We start from the raw sequence: 19,242 nt of genomic DNA, 5'->3' as shown, positions 1-19,242 counted from the left end.
TCCTTAGGAGACACTCCTCACATAGAACTATTCAGGAACTAGGAGAGCCACAGCATTCTGGAGAGGTCAGGAATAAGGTGGTGGGGGGGGAGATTCATCAAGGTGAGAAGGGAGAAAGCAAACAGCTAGTTACAAGGCAGTAGAAGAAGATGAGAAAAGGGAAAATAAAGGGAGGTGGAAGTGTGGAGAAGGAGCATCCAGAATGTCAAAGGACCATGCGCTGGGCATGAACTCAAATGTCCCTTGTCATGCCCCCTGAACGCTCCCTGTTCTAACCCCATGCATGTCATGTCCCATCTTTGTATTTCAGTTCTGTATGTAGGTGGTGGAGATGATAACACTTTGCTGCCTTGGGGAGCAGTGACATCCACTAAAATGGGGTGTCTGTGTTAAGTTGCGCAGTGCAACTCTCATGTAAGCAAAAACATAGGTGCTCCATCTCATGTCATATCCAAGAGTAGCTGTGGCCTGAAGCAGACAGAAGCAGCATAGAAATCGTGCAAAACAGAAGTGAGATGCAGGTAGTGGTGATCACTGGTTTGCTGTAAGCTTACTTATGGCAAACAATTTCCATTCTTACTGGGGAGAGGATGAATCGTCTCTCACTTAGGGGGTTTATTTTGGCAGGAAGGTGTTTGCTTAGGTCATTGTTCTATATATAAATATGCTCTTACTTATGTGGATGAGCTGCTATTTTTCTTCTGCTGAGACTAATCAGATGAGTTTTTCTTTGGTGGCTGCAACTTCCAATGTGTCTGTGGATAAAGGGCAAATGTCATAAAGTTTTGTTTTCTCCCACCTGCCTTGGTCTGGGAGCACAAGCAGATACCTGCCTTATTGGGAAATAATGAAGTAAGAACATCTTTGGAACATATTTGAGTGTAATTGAGAAAAAAATCTAATAGCTACAAGAACTGTAATTTGCAGTTCCTGCAATCACTGGTGGCACAGGATTTAACATGAGTCTGCATCATGAATTTCATCAACAGAAGCCACAGTGGTCTGAATTTCCCTCACAGCTGAACTTGTACAACTTCAAGTAAGATAATAAGGTGGTTTGGTCAAGAGCTGTTTGGAGAGGCAGAATTGATCTCCATATAGTTACTAGCTTAATTGTAAATCAGCCTTCCAGTACCTAAAAGGGCTGACAAGAAATCTGGAGAGGGACTTTCTACAAGGGTCTGTAGTGACAGGGCAAAGGGATACAGCTTTAAACTGACAGAGGGGAGATTTAGATTAGACATTAGGAAGAAATTCTTCCCTGTGAGGGTGGTTTGGCACTGGCGCAGGTTGGCCAGAGAAGCACTGGGATGCTGGCAGTGTTCAAGGCCAGGTTGAATGGGGCTTGGAGCAACCTGGTCTAGTGGAAGGTGTCCCTGCCCATGGCAGGGATTAGAACTGGATGAGCTTTAAGGTCCCTTCCCCCACAACCAGTCTGTGATTCTATGATACGATCATGCTTGAGAGTGACTCTATTCTGCCTCTTTGTTTTTATACTCAGATGCCACAGAGAGGGCATTTATCCTGCCTGCATTGCAGGAATGTGATCTACTTCAGGAATACCCGAAATATTACTGCTCCCAGCCATGGCTCACCCAGAGAGAAAAGTAGCTGGTATCTCAACTGAATGAGGGAATACCCCTTTTCTTCTGCTGGCAATGTCAGGGAAAAGATAGGCAGTGCCTGCTGTACCAGACCTTTCCCAGTTCCCACTTTTCCCAAGGAATTACTCAGTCTAATCACATGAGGATTTCTGCCTTACCTGACCAGATAGAGCAGCAGCCAGAAATCAGTTCTTCTGCTCCTGTGCAGAGTCCTGAAAGGGCGGAAGTTGTTTCTGAAAGCAGGCTCTCTTGGATTTAATTTAGCAGGATTTTGATTGCAGCCTGCAGTCTAATTCTGTGTTTGTGCATGAAGCTGGGGTAATGTCAGTAATCACTGCAAGGATTTGATTGCATTTTTTAAGCAGCATATGATGGGATCTTTTCCCTTTTCCCTTTTTACTTGTACAGCCCCTAGCACCAGGATGAACAACAGGACTTAACAGTGTTAGCAGCACTTCTTCTAGTCTGATTACAGCTACATGTAATCACACTGCATGTCATATTGCACGTACAAAAAGAAGGTGTAAATCATACCCCTGAGATGGCTGAGATAAAAGATACTAATGATGTTTTTTTTTTCTCCTTGAAGCAGGGAATCCCTGTGAATTTAAGAGACAAAACTGCACAAAAAAATGAATTACTGCAAACTCTTAATTTTAAAGAGATGATTGGAAGGTGATTGTTTGTTAATCCTGCATCTTTCTTCCTTGCAGCTTGTCATGAGTCCTGTTCCTCATGCTGGGGTGCTGCTGAGAACAATTGTTTGGCCTGCAAAGACCCATCGCAAATGCTAAAAGCAGGGGTCTGCGTGGTGAGCTGTGGACAGGGATTTTATACGAAGGGTGGAATCTGCAGTGGTAAATACCTGTTTTCTTCCTCCAGTTGCAAGAAGTTTGAGAAATGCTCTGCAAAAAGGAATCAATATTTCATTTAGCTGTGCAGCAGCTGTGGTTTTGCTCACGTCTAAGAAGGCTGATGCACCTTGTGCATAAATATCGGATAAGGAAAGCTGCTGTTTGTGAGATTATTAATTCGTTTAAGTTAATCAGATGCTGAAAGGTTTAAGGTTTTTTCCCCCTCACTGAACAGCTTGAAAGCCTAACTGAGTTGTTTCTGAGGCTTGACAAATCCATTTGTCTGCATGAAGAAAAATGGCTTTTGCCAGCAGGTTTCTGTAAATTTGATTATAATTCAGCATCACAGTAACTAATACCTGCACAACAGATTGGACTGAGGAGCTGGGAAGGTTTGCTGAGAAAAGGGGAAGAGATGGCTGGGGGAAATTAAAAGACCTAAGTCAAACAGATCATGAAAGGGGGAGAAAAATCTCAAAGAAATAAATAATGTAAAATCTGCCACGACCATTCAGGTCAAGTCTGGGTTTTGCTGGCAGACACCTCCTGCAGCTGCTTTGATGGGCTGTTCAGTAGAGTCAGGAGAGATGACAAAGGGGTTTTCTGCCTTCATGCAGGCCTGAGCCACAGCTAGCTATAGAGGGCTTCAGACCTGGAAGGGTCTTGACAAAGTTACTGCTATTCTGACCACTTCTGGATTAATTTCACTTCAGGTTCCCCTTCAGTTTGGTTTGATGTCTATACCAGTAAGTGTTACTCACCTGTGTCTGGAAGTGTCCAGGCTTGAAATCTTACATCTGTAGCTGAAAATCTTTTAAGCTTGAAAGGAAATTTAATTTAGATGCAGCTTGGCCATAATTTTGATGTATTGTCAGAGATTTCCTCAAAACTGCGTAGCTGTTCCTCAGCTTCCAGGATTGAGGCCTTGCATCTGGTACCAAAACCATGCATTTTGATGCCCAACTGGAGAAGTGTAAGCTGTTTTAAAGGGAGACCGTTTGGTGAAAAGAAACACAAATGGTTTAAGTAAAGTGCTTGGCTGTTCTGAATATACAGCTGCTAAGTGTTACTGACTTAGGGAAGCCAGAGTTTCATAGAGCTCTTAGGCAGCAGGTCTGTTATCTTTGGAACTGCCTGCCTGGGAGAATACGGACTGCAGGAATTGATAAAATTTATCATGCTTGCATTTAGATGCATTTTCACCTTAAAACTTTGACTTGAAGAAAGGGGGGGGGGCAATTACTGTTTTTTTTAACCCACTTTTCCTCCGCTTTTTACTTCCTGAACAGTCTGATAACTGATACTTGTTGTACAAAGAGTTATGAGATGGTTTTCATATGTGACATCATTCGGAATGGTGCTGTCTCTTCACAGACTGTTGCTGAGCAGAAAAAACATACTGCCTTAGCAGGAGGGGTTGTGTCAGGAGGGTAGGGAGTGCTGGTGTAAACCCATTCCTGGTATTTATACTTACTCATAGTTGTAGATGGGATACAGGTCAGTGGAAACCTATCTGCACTCACATCTACCTCTGTGAATACCATTACTTATTCCAGGGAAGTGTGAAATGGTACTTGTGCTGGAAAGCAATGTTTAAAGATGTCTTTCTTTAGGACAAGGCATGGTTTGGCTTATTTTATCTACATGGCCTTGTTGGTGGCTCTGTTGCTCTTTGCTCACTGAGTGCGTTTCATTAATGAGCTATCCTTTTGGGCAGCTTGTGACCAGTCCTGTGAAACCTGCTACTCAGACCAACCCAGATGTCTGACCTGTGCTTCAAATAAGTTCTTACATGATGGGAAGTGCATTTCGGAGTGCCCAGCTGGGTATTTCCCGAGTAGCAATGGAAGGTGCAGAGGTAAGAGATGTATTTGCATGACTGTTTCGAAGGCTTTCAGCTCCTTGCCTTGTGAAGCATATTAAGACACACTGAGATATATATTCAAAACACTGTGTGAATGAGTTATTAAAGTTATTAGGTATTAATACAGGTGTACTTCTGCTCTCTTTAATTTGCATAGCTCATGCCAGCTGGGAATTGTCATTGTTGGCTGGAAGGGGCTGTAGTCAGTGACACCCAAGGAGAATAGAAAAAAATCTTAAGGAGAAAAAAAATCAAGAGAAAAAATGGGATGTTTCAGTTCTGCATACTTTGTTTCTTTGTCAGCTTGTCATGATACATGCTCCACATGTGAGGGACCTTTGGCCACTCAGTGCACCTCCTGTTCCTTTCCTCTGGTGTTGCAGTGGGGTCAGTGCCTGCAAGGCTGTGGAGAGGGTTTTTACCAAGATCATGATGTCTGCAAGGGTAAGCTACATACCTGGAGTAAGTTTTTCAGCTGCTGTAAACCAGTGTACCTATATTGGCTTTTGTAGGGCTGTTCTAAGAGTACTGTGATGCTGATCCTTTATCCTGTGCTTAACTGGGCAATGACTAATTCCTCATTGTGTTTGCCTGCTGATAGTTTTCTACTGTAAGTAAAAAAACCAACAAATTTTCTCAAATACTTTCTGCATTCACCCCCTCAGGATTTATTTATCCTGGGGACTTCCTTTTTTTTCCCTGTTCTGTTGAAATAACCATGCATTTCTTCCAAGTTTTTTTGACATGAGCTAAGAGGTGGATGAAAGTCTACACGGACCTACTAGGTTTAGTAAGACCGAGGTAATTTTTGCAGCAGTGGAAAACCTGAAAATTGGGAAGATGAATTTATGCTTCCTGTGAGCCCTTCAGCCTGTCATTTCTTGCTGTCTCTCCTAGTGAGATTGTATTCACCATTGCAGTTCAGAAATTAAAGGAAAGTTGACTGCCTGTGGTACAGTACTGCAGGTTTTTCCCAACATTATTTCTTCATCAGCTTTAGTCAAGGAAAGCACTGTTATTTGGGGCTGAGGTGAAAGATGTCAAACAATTTTTTAAAAAACCCTGTTCTGTTATAGAAAATACAACACCCCATCTTGTTTATGGAACAGATTTCTTAGCTGGGGAGTTGCTGCAAAGCTTATGCTATTTGCTAGCTCTTTGAGTATCAGACTGTCTGCAGCAACACAGGACTGGAAAGAGGAAAGAAAAAGAGGGTCCAAACCAGTGTTTTTCCCTGAGTTGTGCATCTCATTGCTCTCTTGACCTGTGCACAGGCTGTCACCCATCGTGCCGCACCTGCATTGGTCCAGGGGGCTCTCACTGCCAGCAATGCAGGGCACCAGATGACGTGCTGCAGCCTCACCAGCGTATTGAAGGAGCACTACATGGGCTTTGCCTTTCTCACTGCCAAGCCCAGTTCTACATGGACAGCACAGGAGTCTGCAAAGGTAAGCAGAGGCTGTTCCAAGCCACAGGGTTGCACTGGGGTTTGGGTGGTCTGGGTGATTTTTATGATGTTTGATCCTTATGTGACTTGAGCTGTGTTTGCCTTGTGAGAGTCATGAGTGTTTAAACTCAGTAACTTTCAGACAATGTATATACCAGTACTTTTGAGGGAAAATACACTCTACATACAATTTATGACTAAAGGATATAGGTTTTTTTCTTTGTTTTAAATGACTGTTCAAGTCTGCACAGCTCAGCTTAGTTGAGCTTAGCTTTTTTTTCACTGAGATTATTTGATTTTTATCACTGACGTATTTTGAAGCAGGATCAGTCATTAAATCCTTTTCAGAAAAGGCTGAGCTTTCTTCTTGTTAGTCCTTAGAGCGGGTCAAGACGTTACACAGCAGTCTTTTCTGTTTGAAGAAGCTCTTCTGATACATGCCCTGCAGCGTATATGCCATCACTGCTCCTGGAATACCAAGTAGGAAGCATTTCCATGAAGGCTAGAATTTGGAAAAGAGGCAAAAGCGGTGTACACTTGGGACATATACGTGGTTTATCACTGCTCTGAGAGAAAACTGTGGTGGACTTCAGAAAGAACATTTACTGGGTGTATCAGGAAGCCAGTCTGGCTGTACAGAGCTTGTGGCAGCCAGTGTGAATATCTCTACAACAAATACACTGCAGTATCCTGAAAACAATGCAGACAGAAGCAGGCTGAGAGGTTAGACTGAACATCTTGTGCCAACACAGCCCACCCTAAGTTTAAGGAGATATAATACTTTCAGAAATGGCAGTGATACCCCCTTGCAGAAATCAGAGGATGGAGGCACTCGCTCAGGAATGGAGAGAGTGACTCTACAGTGCTGAAGCAAAGTAATAGTAGTAACAGTAGCAACAATGTTACGGATGGCTGTTTTTTCCTGTTGAAAAAACATTTTGTACAACTGGACATAATTTCAAATCTGTTTATTTTTACTTTATGTCTTCATCTCAACTTGGTGGAAAGAGTCTGTACAAGCTCATTTTTTTAACTTAACAGATCTTAAGGGAGGAAGAGGTGGCTTTTTTTGGGGGAGGGAGGGTGGAATGAGTCTGTCTTTAGCAATGACCTACACAGACCATAATGCTTTGGATTAATACCTGAAGGCATTAGTGTAGAGCCTCCAATCCATTCAGTGGCTGTTCCTTGGCATCTAATGGGTTTTCTTGGGTGAGTCCAGGTTACAGAAACAGAGTGAAGAAATCCATATAACACTGCCTTAGGTGTGTGAACAGACCTGTACAAACAGGCTTGAGCAGAGTTCAGTGGCAGTGCTGAATTATGTCAATGGGCAAGAATGCCGGCACAGCCCCATGTGTTATTAGCTCTGCCATCATAGTAATGGCGTTACAATAACAGTTTGATTTATTGCAGAAGGGTATGAAGATTCAAGATTGCAAACTTTGAGCTACCCCTGTAGAATGCTCATGTAAAGCTTGTAGTTGCACCTTTTTGAAAAAGTAAACCCACAACAGATGTATACTATGCCTGCACTACCTGCATTGAACAGGAGCTGGATTTGAAGGTTTTACATGTGTGGTTGGGAATTTCTGACCAAACAACAGAAATAATTTCTTATTTCTCTCATGCTTGAAATTTCCCTGATGAAACCATAAGAAGTTTCTTACATGATTTGAGTCACTTGAGCCAAAGAGAGTCCTGGAGATGTTGCATTTGTGATAAAGGTCCCCAGCTTTTCTCCCTGGCTCTCTTGCAGACAGCTAAGTGTACTTGTGTAAATCATTTCATTCCATTTCTTTTCTCCTCTCCAGCCTTGTATCTGTCATGTCTCCCTAGAGGGCAGGAAGTCTCTTTGTGTTGAGTGAAGACTCGCACCAAGAACATGTGCCTCGAGTCACTACTCTAATAAATAAGGTTTTTAACTAATGAGTTTATTCAGTTAATCAGCTTATTTAGTTTAAGATGGCTTGGATAGGTCAGTACAAGTAAAGGTGAAGTCTAACTTTTTAATTGCACTGTTCATTCTTGCTGAATCACCCTTGTAATGAGTGTTCACTTCACTAGCTGTAACATGGGCAGTCCACCTCTACGTATGTTTGCCCTTCCTGCTCCAGAATGGCTGATGATAACCATGCAGTGATGCTGGATAGAAACTCCTTCCCAGAGTAACTGTAGGGTGATAGTGAAAGATGATTTCAGAATCTGGTAAGTTTGCAGACCCCCACAGTTCTTCTAGGGAGAATGGGATTTCACAGCATTGTGCATCTCAGCACAGCTTCAGTAATGAATTGTGTGGGTGCAAAGGAAGATTGAATGTGCAGCTTTCTCTGCTTGCTCCTTATCTTGAAGAAGTGTGCTATACAACCTTTGTACTCCTGCCCTTTCACCCTTTCAGAAGCAGAGAATCCTCTAACGGAAATACCTTCACTGAGGAGAAAGCAATCTAGCCATACTTTAGGACAGTAACAACCAAAATAAGCTGGAAATAATTTACCTGTCATCTTGTTTTTTTTTCCCTTCCCTGCAGAGTGCCACCCCTCCTGTGCATCCTGCGTGGGGAACACTTCCCAGGACTGCACAGCTTGTCTGTCTTCCCACGTCCTGCTTGAAGGCAGATGCCTCTCTGAGTGCCCAGAGGGGCTGTTCAGCCACAAAGATCACTGCTACTGTGAGTGCATAGTGCAGGCACCTGCAGCTTATACTGCTGGATTTCATTGCATGCACGTTTTGTAGTGCATTTCTCAAAGTAATTAGAGATGCTGTCAGATTTATATGAGGCTATTTAAGTATTTTCAGGGGAGAATAGGATAGTCCAATTTCAGGAAACGGAATCTCCTCCTAATGGGAGAGAGGTGTACACATTGAATTGTAAATTATAATCAATTTGTTCCTCTGGACTGTTTCCCTGATGATATTTTGCGTTTCACTTCAGTAGGCTTAGATGATGTTCTTAGCCAGTGCACTGTAGAAAAAGCCTTTACCAGACAACACTGAAAAATGGTTTGCTTTTGTTAGGCTAGATAAGCATATTGTCCATATAAAGTACCTGTATTTTATGGCCACTCCTGGCTATAGGGCTGGATTTAGAAGGAGGGAATTCTGCAGATAGAGGAGAAAAGCCATTGCATCTATGAATGCCTGATCCATAGTGGGGACAGTGTTATTTATTCATGCCTCAGCTTTGCCCACCAGTCAGCAAGTGGCCTTCCTTCAGCTTGTTTGAGCTCATCTACACAAATGAATGTGATTACTGACCTTCTGAGTGACTGCAACGATTAAATCCTGTCTGCCTCTTGAAAAAATGGTGGCTTTTGGGGTATGCTGTTCATTATGAGCTGCTGAGTATGATGGGTGAGGAGAAGCAGGCATTTGAAATCTGATTAGTCCCTTCAAGGTCAACTGAAAGTTGTCTCCTATTTTATAATCAATTCATTGGGTCAGGCATACATATATCTGTTCTGGCAGAGGGAGAAATTTACTGGTTGCTTCCCTGGAAGTCCTCAAATTTAGGGAGAGAAACCTCTTCTAAAGTCCATTACTCAATTTATTTGTCCAAGGAGCAACTCCATAAATAAGTTTATTTGGCAAGCCATTGTAAAGATTCATCAAGTTTGAGGCTGTGCACTGCCACCTTAGAGCTGAGGTAGCTGCTGCATGTTGCATTAGGTGGTTTCAGGCTTATGTAAATGTCTTAGAAACAAAATGTCAGTGTCAGGAAAAAGGCATCTTCCTGTCTGCTGCCAGCATAGATTTCCTGCGGGTTTTGAGCAGCAATGCTCAGTTAATACAGATGATTTCTGAGAAAGGTGGTGGGACATGACACGTTTGGTGTCCCCCACCCAGCTTCCATGTGGGGAGTGGGCAATTGTATGTAGCCTGGGAGAGTCCTGAGGTGGGAGATTTTTTAAGTTGTGTGCTTTTATTCAAAACAGAGCTTTAAAAGCAGTTTTAAGGTTTGGGTTGTTGTTTTTTTTTACAGATCGTTAGCTGCAGTATTTGTGTATCCCTCAGATCTGCAGCATGGAAATGTGGCATCTGTCTTTAAAGGGATAGGGATACAAAAGCAGTCTGAGTGAAATATTTTTGAGCAGTCTTAACCACTTTACCTGCAATCCTTTTGTTGAGCTTTTAGCAGGCAGGGTAGCTAATGAGCTGGCCTGGCATTCAGGTTTCATAGGCTTTGGTTTGGGAGGACTTCGAGCAGAAATCGTTCTTAGAATGTACTTGTGAATACCAAACTTATGCCACTATAATGTTGATACAATCCCAAGGTATTGATCTCCCTTGTGCATCCCACTCTCTTTCTTATGTGCACAAGCATGTGGTAGAGAGAGAAATAAAAGGGCTAATCTCTTTATATTTTGTTTTGTATAGATCTATACCTTGATTAATGCAGAGAACAGATCATGTTTTAAATTGGCAACTCATTTCTCATCTTGTTTATTCAAAATGAGGTTGTAAGAGCCTTCCAAGCCACAACTCTACAGTCACTGGTGCTATGAGATTATTTTATGTCTGTGTTTTGTAGATGATTGTTATAGGGATTGGCTTTTTGAGGAGGGAGAGTGTAAGGTGGACTATACCAAGAGCATTCACAACAAGTGTTGATTGTCTTATCCAGCTTGTCATCCATCCTGCAAGACATGCCATGGCCCTTCTGATCTGGCGTGCTTAACCTGCCATCCCCACGCGACTCTAGCCAGTGGAAAGTGCTGGACTAGCTGCAAGGAAGAGCAGTATCTCAACCTGGTGGGATATTGTGTGGGTAAGTAACAGGAGATGGCATGGGTCATACGGTGTGATGATCTTTCTGGGCCAGTCCTGGGGGACCCAGAGCCAGGGAAGTTGCTTAGCTCCTGCACAGAACTTCAGTAAAGTGAGTTAAAGAAACATTTATGATTCAGAGAAGTTTTCTTTTAGGGCCTTAAATAAAAAATGGCACAGTTAGCATTGCTGTGTGCATTCTTGGGAGGTAATAGGATTTCTGTATAGGGGTTATACTTTGTGGGTGCTCGGTGCATACACTTAAGCCTATCATAAGAAGCCACTGATTGCATTTGTCTGTCTAAAGAGAAAAATTCCTTTTAATCCATCACGCAGACACGTATAAACATATCCTGGGAACTGCTCCAACAATTTCTGAGCTTTATCAAGCCATTTTTTTCTTTATCAAAAAGAGATATGGTTTGTGAGGCTTAATCTAGGCTGAACAGTTCCAAGTGAGATAAGTAATCCTAAGAAAAGGGAGAAATGCATTCGGCATAATAAATACACCCATTGAGAGGCCGTTGTTCTCAATTTAAAATAAATTATTCCCCTTCACAGAGACTTCTTTTTGTTTATATGTGTTGAGGTTTTTCTAGGAAAGACTTGTTTCTTTGCTCCCTACAAACTGATTTTGTGAACCATTTCTTCATCTTCCTGTTAAACAACAGTTATTGTTTTGTCCACAGAGACAAAGAGAGGTAGGAAAAAAAGTATATGAGGAGTAGGAAAATGTCCTAAAAGTATTCTACAGCTCTGTGTGTACACGGGAAATCAGGTTGAGGAACAAAAATGTTTCATACAGTCAAGTAATTGCAGTATGGAAATAATTCAGCATTTTAGTGTAAAGAGCTGTCTCTGCCCTGTAAAATTTCTGGGGCTACAATGGTATTTGTTAGTGTCCTGTCACATCATAGCTGTATGCACTTTGCTTCTCCCACCTTATTTTCCCATTACTTTGCATTATGCTTCCCATGAAAAAAAGGCCTGTGGAAATGTATCTTCCAGCTGTAAATTTCGCTGGAAAAACTTATTGCCATTCATCATAAACCAGGATTATTTCGGGTTTACTCTGAGGGTTTACTCTATTGCTTGCTGCATGCTATGTGCTTTAATTATCCCTTTTAGACTGCTGTTTCCTCTAAGTTTGGCATGGTGTCATGGAGCAGTATGCTTGCTCCCCAAGTCCCAGGGGATTAGCTAGATGTCACAGTGCCTGGGAATAATGAGGAGGTGAAACTGCAAATGGGCTTGCTCGGGCAACGTGGAGGGCAAGGTTTGACCTGCACATATGTGGCACTGACAGAGATGAATTGTCTGCAAAGAACCTTTCCTGGCTTTCTGAGCTCCAAAGCAATTGCAGGCTGGTGATGCATCCTTTCCTTGCAAACTAACGAGCTTTTTTTTGGAGACCTGTAGGGGATGAACACAGTCCACTGTTTGGAGACTTCTCAAAGTAGAAACATTATTTTCAAGGCTTGGCTCACAGTGCCTGACATCACCGAGTGTCAATATTGAGTGTTTGGATCTATGTTCCCAGAACAGGAGAGAAGGCTTCCCAGGTGCAACATAGTAAGAACATAAAGAGACACCTTTCGTCCTTCCAGCTCTGACCTTAGTTTTGCTATGTAATTCAGTTGAGCAAGTCCTGCCCTCAGGAGGCTAGTACAGATATTCTTTTGTCAGATAGGAACCCCTAATGTTCACGTGGTCTTGCATATAGATGCATTAATGTTTCTTGGTCTAACTGAAGTCATAGAGGAATATAGAATCCTAGAATGCTTTGGGTGGGAAGGGACCTTAAAGTTCATCCAGTTCCAACCCCCTGCCATGGGCAGGGACTCCTTCCACTAGACTGGGTTGCTCCAAGCCCCATCCAACCTGGCCTTGAGCACTGCCGGGGATGGGGCAGCCACAGCTTCTCTGGACAACCAGCAACAAAGCTTTTCTGTGCCAGTGTCTCATCACCCTCACAGGGAAGAATTTTTTCATAGTTATTTGTTGTCTTTAAAAAAAGTTGTGCTTTGGTCTCAGAGCTGCAGTCTGAGGTTTGCTGCTTTTTGTGACAAATTTATGTCCGATGTTTAAGCGAAGGTTATGTGTTGCCAGTTCTGCTAAAGAGCTCCACATCCAGGTTGTTAAATTTCACTCATTCTTCTCAGTCAGTCCTGATTGAAATGCTAAATTTGCCCTTGCAAGTTATTAATTACCAGTTAAAGAGCAGCTGTCCTGTAAAAGAGAACATTAAAACCCCTGACACTTGCATAATATATGATTTGCATCAGAGTCTAACAAAGCTTCTTCCTTTGCTTCCCAAAGCGATGTATTTTTACAATTATCTTCCCATTTATCTCTAATTCCTGACTCTCCAGGCAAAACTGTGTTATGACTTATAGGGACTGCTGTGCATTACAGCCATCTGTCATATTTTATGGACCTTCAGGGGAAAATCTTTCATACAGGGTGGAGAAAACCAAGTGTCACTTGAAACCATTGCCTGTGAATTAATGCTGTTATTGTACATGTTACCTGAATAAGGATTGGAACATTTGCCTTGTTAATAGAAAAAAAAAAAAAAAAATCTTGTTTTCAGCAGTTTATCAAAGAAGCGTTTCAGATGTAAGCAGAAGAAAGACAAAATGGTTTCAAGATTCTAAAGATTAATGAGTTTCTACAAGTCTGATTTGGGCACACTGAATTTGTGCCTATCTTCTTCAAGAGCAAGCAATTGATTAATTTTATTTCATAGCTGAAGCGTACATGCAGGAATGTGTGTATGGCTTTAGCTATCCTCCTTTGAATATTGGGGCTTCTGCTTTTTTTGTTTGCCCAGTTTGAAAATACTCATTGATTTCCCTCTCCCGCTTGTCCAAGACAAGCTTTAGCTTCAAGAAACGTTGCAATCACCGGTCAAAAAAATAGCACCGTCACTAGAACTGTTGCCTTGCTCATAAACTCCCGGCCTTTCTGATTTGAACAAATCATATGCCTGTCTTGAGGCTTTCTCATTGATCTTGAGGCTTTCTTGTTGATCTTTTCGTGGATGCAGGATGCAAAGGACCACCTACCAGAATTAGAAGCATGGGCAGCTGGAGTGAAATGAAACTCAAAGCATCCCCAAGGTCCTGTCTTAACTTCCAGCTGCATCTTCCTTGAAAGAGAACTCCCAGTCCTCCTGTTCAGCTCCTTGGGCCTTTGCTTAAGCTGTTGTGAAAATGCTCAAAGATTAACCAGAAGAGCTCACTCAGGAGGGTCCCCTATAACAAGCCTTTCTGCCTTGCTTTTAAAATTCCATAAGGAACAGTCTGACAACAAGAAATACATTCAGCTCCTTGTAAAATTAATGAGCTACTGCCATACTTTTTAAATTAAAGAGACACTGATATCATCACAAAGAGCTGGAGATTCCCTGAGCATAGCAAGAGGGAAACTGGAGGCTTGGCTCCACTTAGTTGCTGGATGCAACCTCCTACAGAAGTTAACAGCTGAGCTGCAAGAAGAGGAAAATGGAACATCATTTCCCTGCTTTGGTCTAGGCTTATTTGTGCCAGGATTTCCTCCCTTAAGCTGCCTAGAGAAACTCCCACCTTTTTCAGAAGATTCAGGCAGATCCCTGAAACATGGTTACACATCCAGAGTTCACTTCCCTTGCCTGTGTGACAAATTCCCTTTTGTGTTTTTTAAAAGAGAGACAAAAAGCTCCTTCCAAACACCAAATCAAACCAAAAATCCTGGTCAGTGCAAAATACCCTTTTGAGTCAATCACACAGATTTGAATTTATTGTAAAGACCTAGGGGATGTTTGCATGCTGACATGCCTGTAACTGCGTGATGTTTTAAGTACTGATTTCAAGTAATGCTCTGTGTTAAACCTAATACCTTAGAATATAATACAAAAAATGCATCAGGATTTTTTTTTTCTAAAGAGCCCTTAAGAGGGAAAGTGTATTTAAACAACACAACTGCTTGATTGCTTAGCAAATGGTGGAACTGAGAGGTAGAAATGCTTCTGGTTTCCTTTATGAACAATCACAAGTATTTCAGAGATGATTTTTGTCTCCTCAGCCACTTTTGTCTTGACAGGCAAGGGAACAATATATAATAAATACTTTTCATATATTAAGGGCCATATTTCTTTGCTAAGAGAAAGCTAAAGTGGGTATGGAAGTAAAGTAACTCTGGAAATGAAAATCTGTGTAAGTGATTATATTATACTTTACAATGATATTTTCTTTATAGGAAGATAAGGGATAGGTAAGGGGGGGCAGGGAGGGTGTACAGAGGTGAATTGACAAGATGGAAATTAGACCCAGGTTAAAGGGTAGCAGGATGGTGTGGACAGTGGGATGCAAGTCAGTAGTCTCAAAAAAAATGGGAAGGGAGGCCTTGGGACTACAAGCAAGGGAATGATGTGCTGCCCTGAAAATCCAGTTGGGACACTCTTTAAGTTTATTAAATAACTCTGTTGAACTCACCTGCAGCAAATATGGGAAGTTGTGGCTGCTCCATCCCTGGCAATGTTCAAGGCCAGGTTGGATGGGGCTTGGAGCGACCTGCTCTAGTGGAAGGTGTCCCTGCCTGTGGCAGGGGTTGGAACTAGATGAGCTGTAAAAGGTCCCTTCCAACCCAGACCATTCTATAATTCTGTGATATGAAACCTCCAAAAACCAAAGCCCACAGGCAGCAACTTGGCTTAGCTGGAGTTGAGGACTAACAGGGAGAAGGCAGAAGCAGGGAACAAGTAGGGCTGTGCAGTATTATTGAGACACATAAGGAAAACACCCCACTTCTGTTTGTCCTTGCTTCAGAGAGAGCCTGCTGTGAGAAATTTAAATAATCCTCAGTTCTTCCTTTACTCTGTCACTAGTTCCCCAGTGTCCCTCAGATTTACAATGAGCATCTGTCCTGGTGTTTTATTTGGTGGTGTGTTCTCTTTGATCTACAGGCTTGCAAAGGAGCAAGAGAGTGATGGGGCTGAGAAAGCTCTTCAAACACAGAGAAAAACTGTACTGCAACAGCACCTAGTTTTGTAGATACTTAGCTTTTTAAACTTTACTTTGGGAGAATCTGGTTATTTACAGTAGATACTGGTTATTTGGATACCCTTGAGTTTTCTCTGTCTTGTTTTTATGCTCTGTCTATGGAATCTATTGACCATACTCAGTGAGTTTGGTTACTTATATCTATCCAAAGCTCTCTGCTAGAGGCCAGTGGCTCTGGCAGGAGATTAAACTGGAGTATTACCATTTTAACAATCAGGGGAGTCTATATCACCAGGTAAATATGGAAGCATGAGAAACTAATTGGATTTATGTTAATTTATTGACTGCAAGTGCATAGAGCTCTTCATCCCCCCTCCAGCCCTGTGCATACAAATTACATATGGTGCTCAGGGCCTTTTGGGTGAAATCTTGGTTCTTGCTCTCTACCCTGAGCTGGGTGATACTTTCTGGCTTCTGTGAGGCCACGGATAGATGGCAGGACTTTCCACTCTGATGTCAGTACAGGTTTGGGATCTTTGGCTATAAAGATTGATTGGATGATGCCTTGGGTATTGAATTCTTCTCCTGTGCAGTCAGACTCTGCCTTACCTCTAAGGAGGTTTTGAGCTTTGTCACTGAGTTTGGGAGCATGAGCTCGTGCTGCTTTGCTTTTCTTACCACTGTCCTGATAGTGGTGAATTGAGAACCTACAGGGTCACTATCTTAAGCAGAATATTTCTTCTCGCACACCTTTACCCCTCCTCTGGCTGTTGATTTTCCATCTCCAAGGTTGAGAGTATGGGACAGAAACTAGAGAGATTATATACCCTGTAAAGTCAGGAGGTGAAGGAGGCTGCTGTTTTAATGACCTTGAATCCCTGCATGCAGTCACAATTGCATTTATTTCTGAACTGCATCCATGCTTTTCCACCAGTGTTTGGTAAGAATCATCTATGTGTGATGCACAGAAGTCAGGCTAATATGTTCTTGCAGGTATGGATGCAGAATTCCCTTGGACTCTGATGTGAGGCTGTCTTCAGCTTGTAAAATAAGATTGCCTGACAATCTGTAGTAATGCTGTCACAAGAGACAAAAGGCAGAAAGTTGAACCTTCACTCGAAATCTGACAAGAAGCTGGGTACTCAAATCAAGCCTCATAATTCCATTTCTTTCAAGACAGTAGTCATTTCCTTTATAATTTTCTGAATTATCATAATGAGGATTAATTTGGCTTCCAGGGTGCCTTACATTGCACTGTTGTGCATACAAAAGGCTTGTTGTAAAACCTTTTGAAGCACTTAAGTTCAGGCAGAGGTCAGGAGACACAAGCTGGGGAAAAATGAAAAAAGGAAAAGGTTTTGAGGCACTCTCATGAAACTGTAAATGCCTCTTTTGGTTTGGCTTGGCTTTGAGGTCTTCAGTGGCCTCTTCAGGGTATGGATGTCTCGTTTGTGTGCGAAAGTCTGGACAGGAAGAACTATAGCCTGTACAGGTTGTGGTCTTTGTTTTTCAGCAGTGGCAGCAGAGGAAGGTGAATGCCTGCAGCATAGTTTGTCAAAGACAAACCTGTAGGTAGAAGCACCTAAAATCAGAGAAAGGTTTGGGGAAAGTGAAGAGCTTTGAACCGGCTTTGTACAAAGTTCCCCAAGCTCTCTGTGGGATGGGAAAGACGATGCTTGAGTGGGCATGAGAGATGCAGAGAATATGGTTGTTGAGGAAAAGTGGGGATGAGGGCAAGAGGAAAGAAATGTTCCTTGAATGTGATAATTTATAGTCATCTCTCTTGGATAAGGAAAACACCCCACTTCTGTTAGTCCTTGCTTCAGAGAGAGCCTGCAGGTATCTGGAAGTGGAGAATTAAGCACCTTATCCCAGCCGTTGTGCACCAGATAGCAGGAAGGAGCTCTGAAAGTTACATCCCTGTCTTCCTTGAATTCCCAGCACTATGTTTCCCCCTAGCCATGCTGTTTTGTCCCTGTGTCATGACAGTGTCTGTTATTCCCTGCTTCCTTTAGATTGCCACCCTTTGTGCCGCCAGTGTGTGGCCAACCTGCGAGATACTGGCAGCATCTGTCTGAAGTGCCAGAACGCCCGTCTCTTACTCCTGGGGGATCACTGCGTTCCTGACTGTCCAATGGGGTACTATGTGAAGAATGGTGCCTGCAAAAGTGAGTAGTCCCTACAGATGCCTCAAGCAACTGCAAGGGACCATCTGGATCCTTGTGAGATGTTCCATTAAATGGTTCCTATTTAGTAAAGAAGCTTTATCCAGCTGGCAGGACACTGGGAGCTAGAGATGTCCTTCCTGGCTATTAACTCAGGGCTGGGAGCACTCTTTCCTTGCTCCCCTCTCTCCACTTTCAGACTATGAGGTCTTTGAGGCAGAGGGTACTGTACTGTCTGTACATGCTGCAGCTACTGGGACCGAGCCCACTCTTACAAGTGTGATGAGTATCAGACAGCAGTATGCTTAAAAGGAGGAGCTGAAGATGAGTTTTTCTCTTTTCTCTCTGGTAAATCCCATTTCTCATATTCTAATTAGCTACCCTGAGGTCACTCCTAGGAAGAGATTGGCTTCTTAAGCACAATAAAGGATAACTTTTCTGGTGTCCATCACCAAGTCTCCAACTTTCGCGGTCCCAGCACAGTTCTGGGATGCTGACATTTAAAAATATTTTCTGGATATGTGCTTTCAAAGGCTCTACAACTTCTGCTCACAGGAGGCAGAACTGTTTCTAGGAGCACCTTCTCAGGATGTTCTGCAGCATAAAATGGAATATCATCCCAGCTAAGGTCTCTCACTGAGATTTGTCTTGCTATAGTAACTGTCCAAAAGGTGATCGTTCATAGCAGGCCAATTTCCAGGCCAAAAAGCTAATTTCATTCAGCCTTTTAGGCTTAGCAGCACTCCAGGTGCATGGATGAAGCTGCACTAATAGCACATTTTATTCTCCAGCCTTCTGTGCCTTCACCTATCCAGTGTTTACTGTTAATGTGGTTTCATATTCTGATTATTGTCTGAGCTGCTTTATATTTCTGGGACTGTCAGAAGAAAGAAGGTTGCTTTTCTTGTTACGTGGCTGACAGAGACATGTTTGAGCCCTATATGTCTTATGCTGAGCAAAGGGTATTGCAGTTTATTTTAAGAGAAAGAAGTCAAGACAAGAAATCCTGCACATTACAATTAAGATGGAGATGCTCCATTTGCAGGAATTTCCTAATCCAGTCTAACAACTGGTAATTAATGTTTCAAAGCTTCTCTCAAGCACTCGGGGAGCTGTGTGTTTATTTACCTGTTTCTGACAAATGAAATCTGTGTGTCATTTAATTGGAAAGACACCTGAGAGAGATATTTTGTCTTCCTGGAAATTTAAACCTAGGGATGATATTTATTCCCTTTGGTATAAAGGTTTCATTTCAAAGAAGTTCTGCATTATTCAGACTGTGTCAGGGCACCCATTACATTTTGTGCTGGCTTTTAAGATCTCTAGTGCAGCATAAGCAGTTCTCTGATTTCTTTGTCTGCTTCCACTCATGATTTGTTTGGCCTGACAGGTGTGATGATGGCATCAATTTTTAGGTAAAGGCCTATCAAAAAATACAACAGACTAATAATTTTGTGAGTCTGTACCCCCACTTTGGAGCTATTAAGAGGATACATTGGTGTGGTCCACTGTGGTATTTTAAATCTTTTCAATCAGACTACGAGAGAAATGGAGAGAAG

General features: G+C 42.4%; 1 protein-coding gene across 1 annotated transcript in view; it reads left to right on the top strand.

Annotated features, from left to right (window-relative positions):
- Nucleotides 1-19,242, top strand: part of FRAS1 (Fraser extracellular matrix complex subunit 1) — a 157,546-nt gene that overhangs the window by 76,477 nt on the left and 61,827 nt on the right. Inside the window, exons 14-20 of the mRNA XM_057431162.1 lie at nt 2,318-2,461; nt 4,176-4,316; nt 4,626-4,766; nt 5,597-5,770; nt 8,300-8,440; nt 10,394-10,537; nt 17,534-17,686. Of these exons, the coding sequence (XP_057287145.1) occupies nt 2,318-2,461; nt 4,176-4,316; nt 4,626-4,766; nt 5,597-5,770; nt 8,300-8,440; nt 10,394-10,537; nt 17,534-17,686 (1,038 nt within the window). The remainder of the gene's footprint in view (nt 1-2,317; nt 2,462-4,175; nt 4,317-4,625; nt 4,767-5,596; nt 5,771-8,299; nt 8,441-10,393; nt 10,538-17,533; nt 17,687-19,242) is intronic.

Source organism: Pezoporus wallicus, unplaced genomic scaffold (genome assembly GCF_028554395.1).
Source record: "Pezoporus wallicus isolate ANWC-B61680 ecotype Strahan unplaced genomic scaffold, APGP_CSIRO_Pwel_v1 scaffold_3294, whole genome shotgun sequence".
NCBI lineage: Eukaryota > Metazoa > Chordata > Aves > Psittaciformes > Psittacidae > Pezoporus > Pezoporus wallicus.
This window is presented reverse-complemented; position numbering and strand designations above follow the sequence as displayed.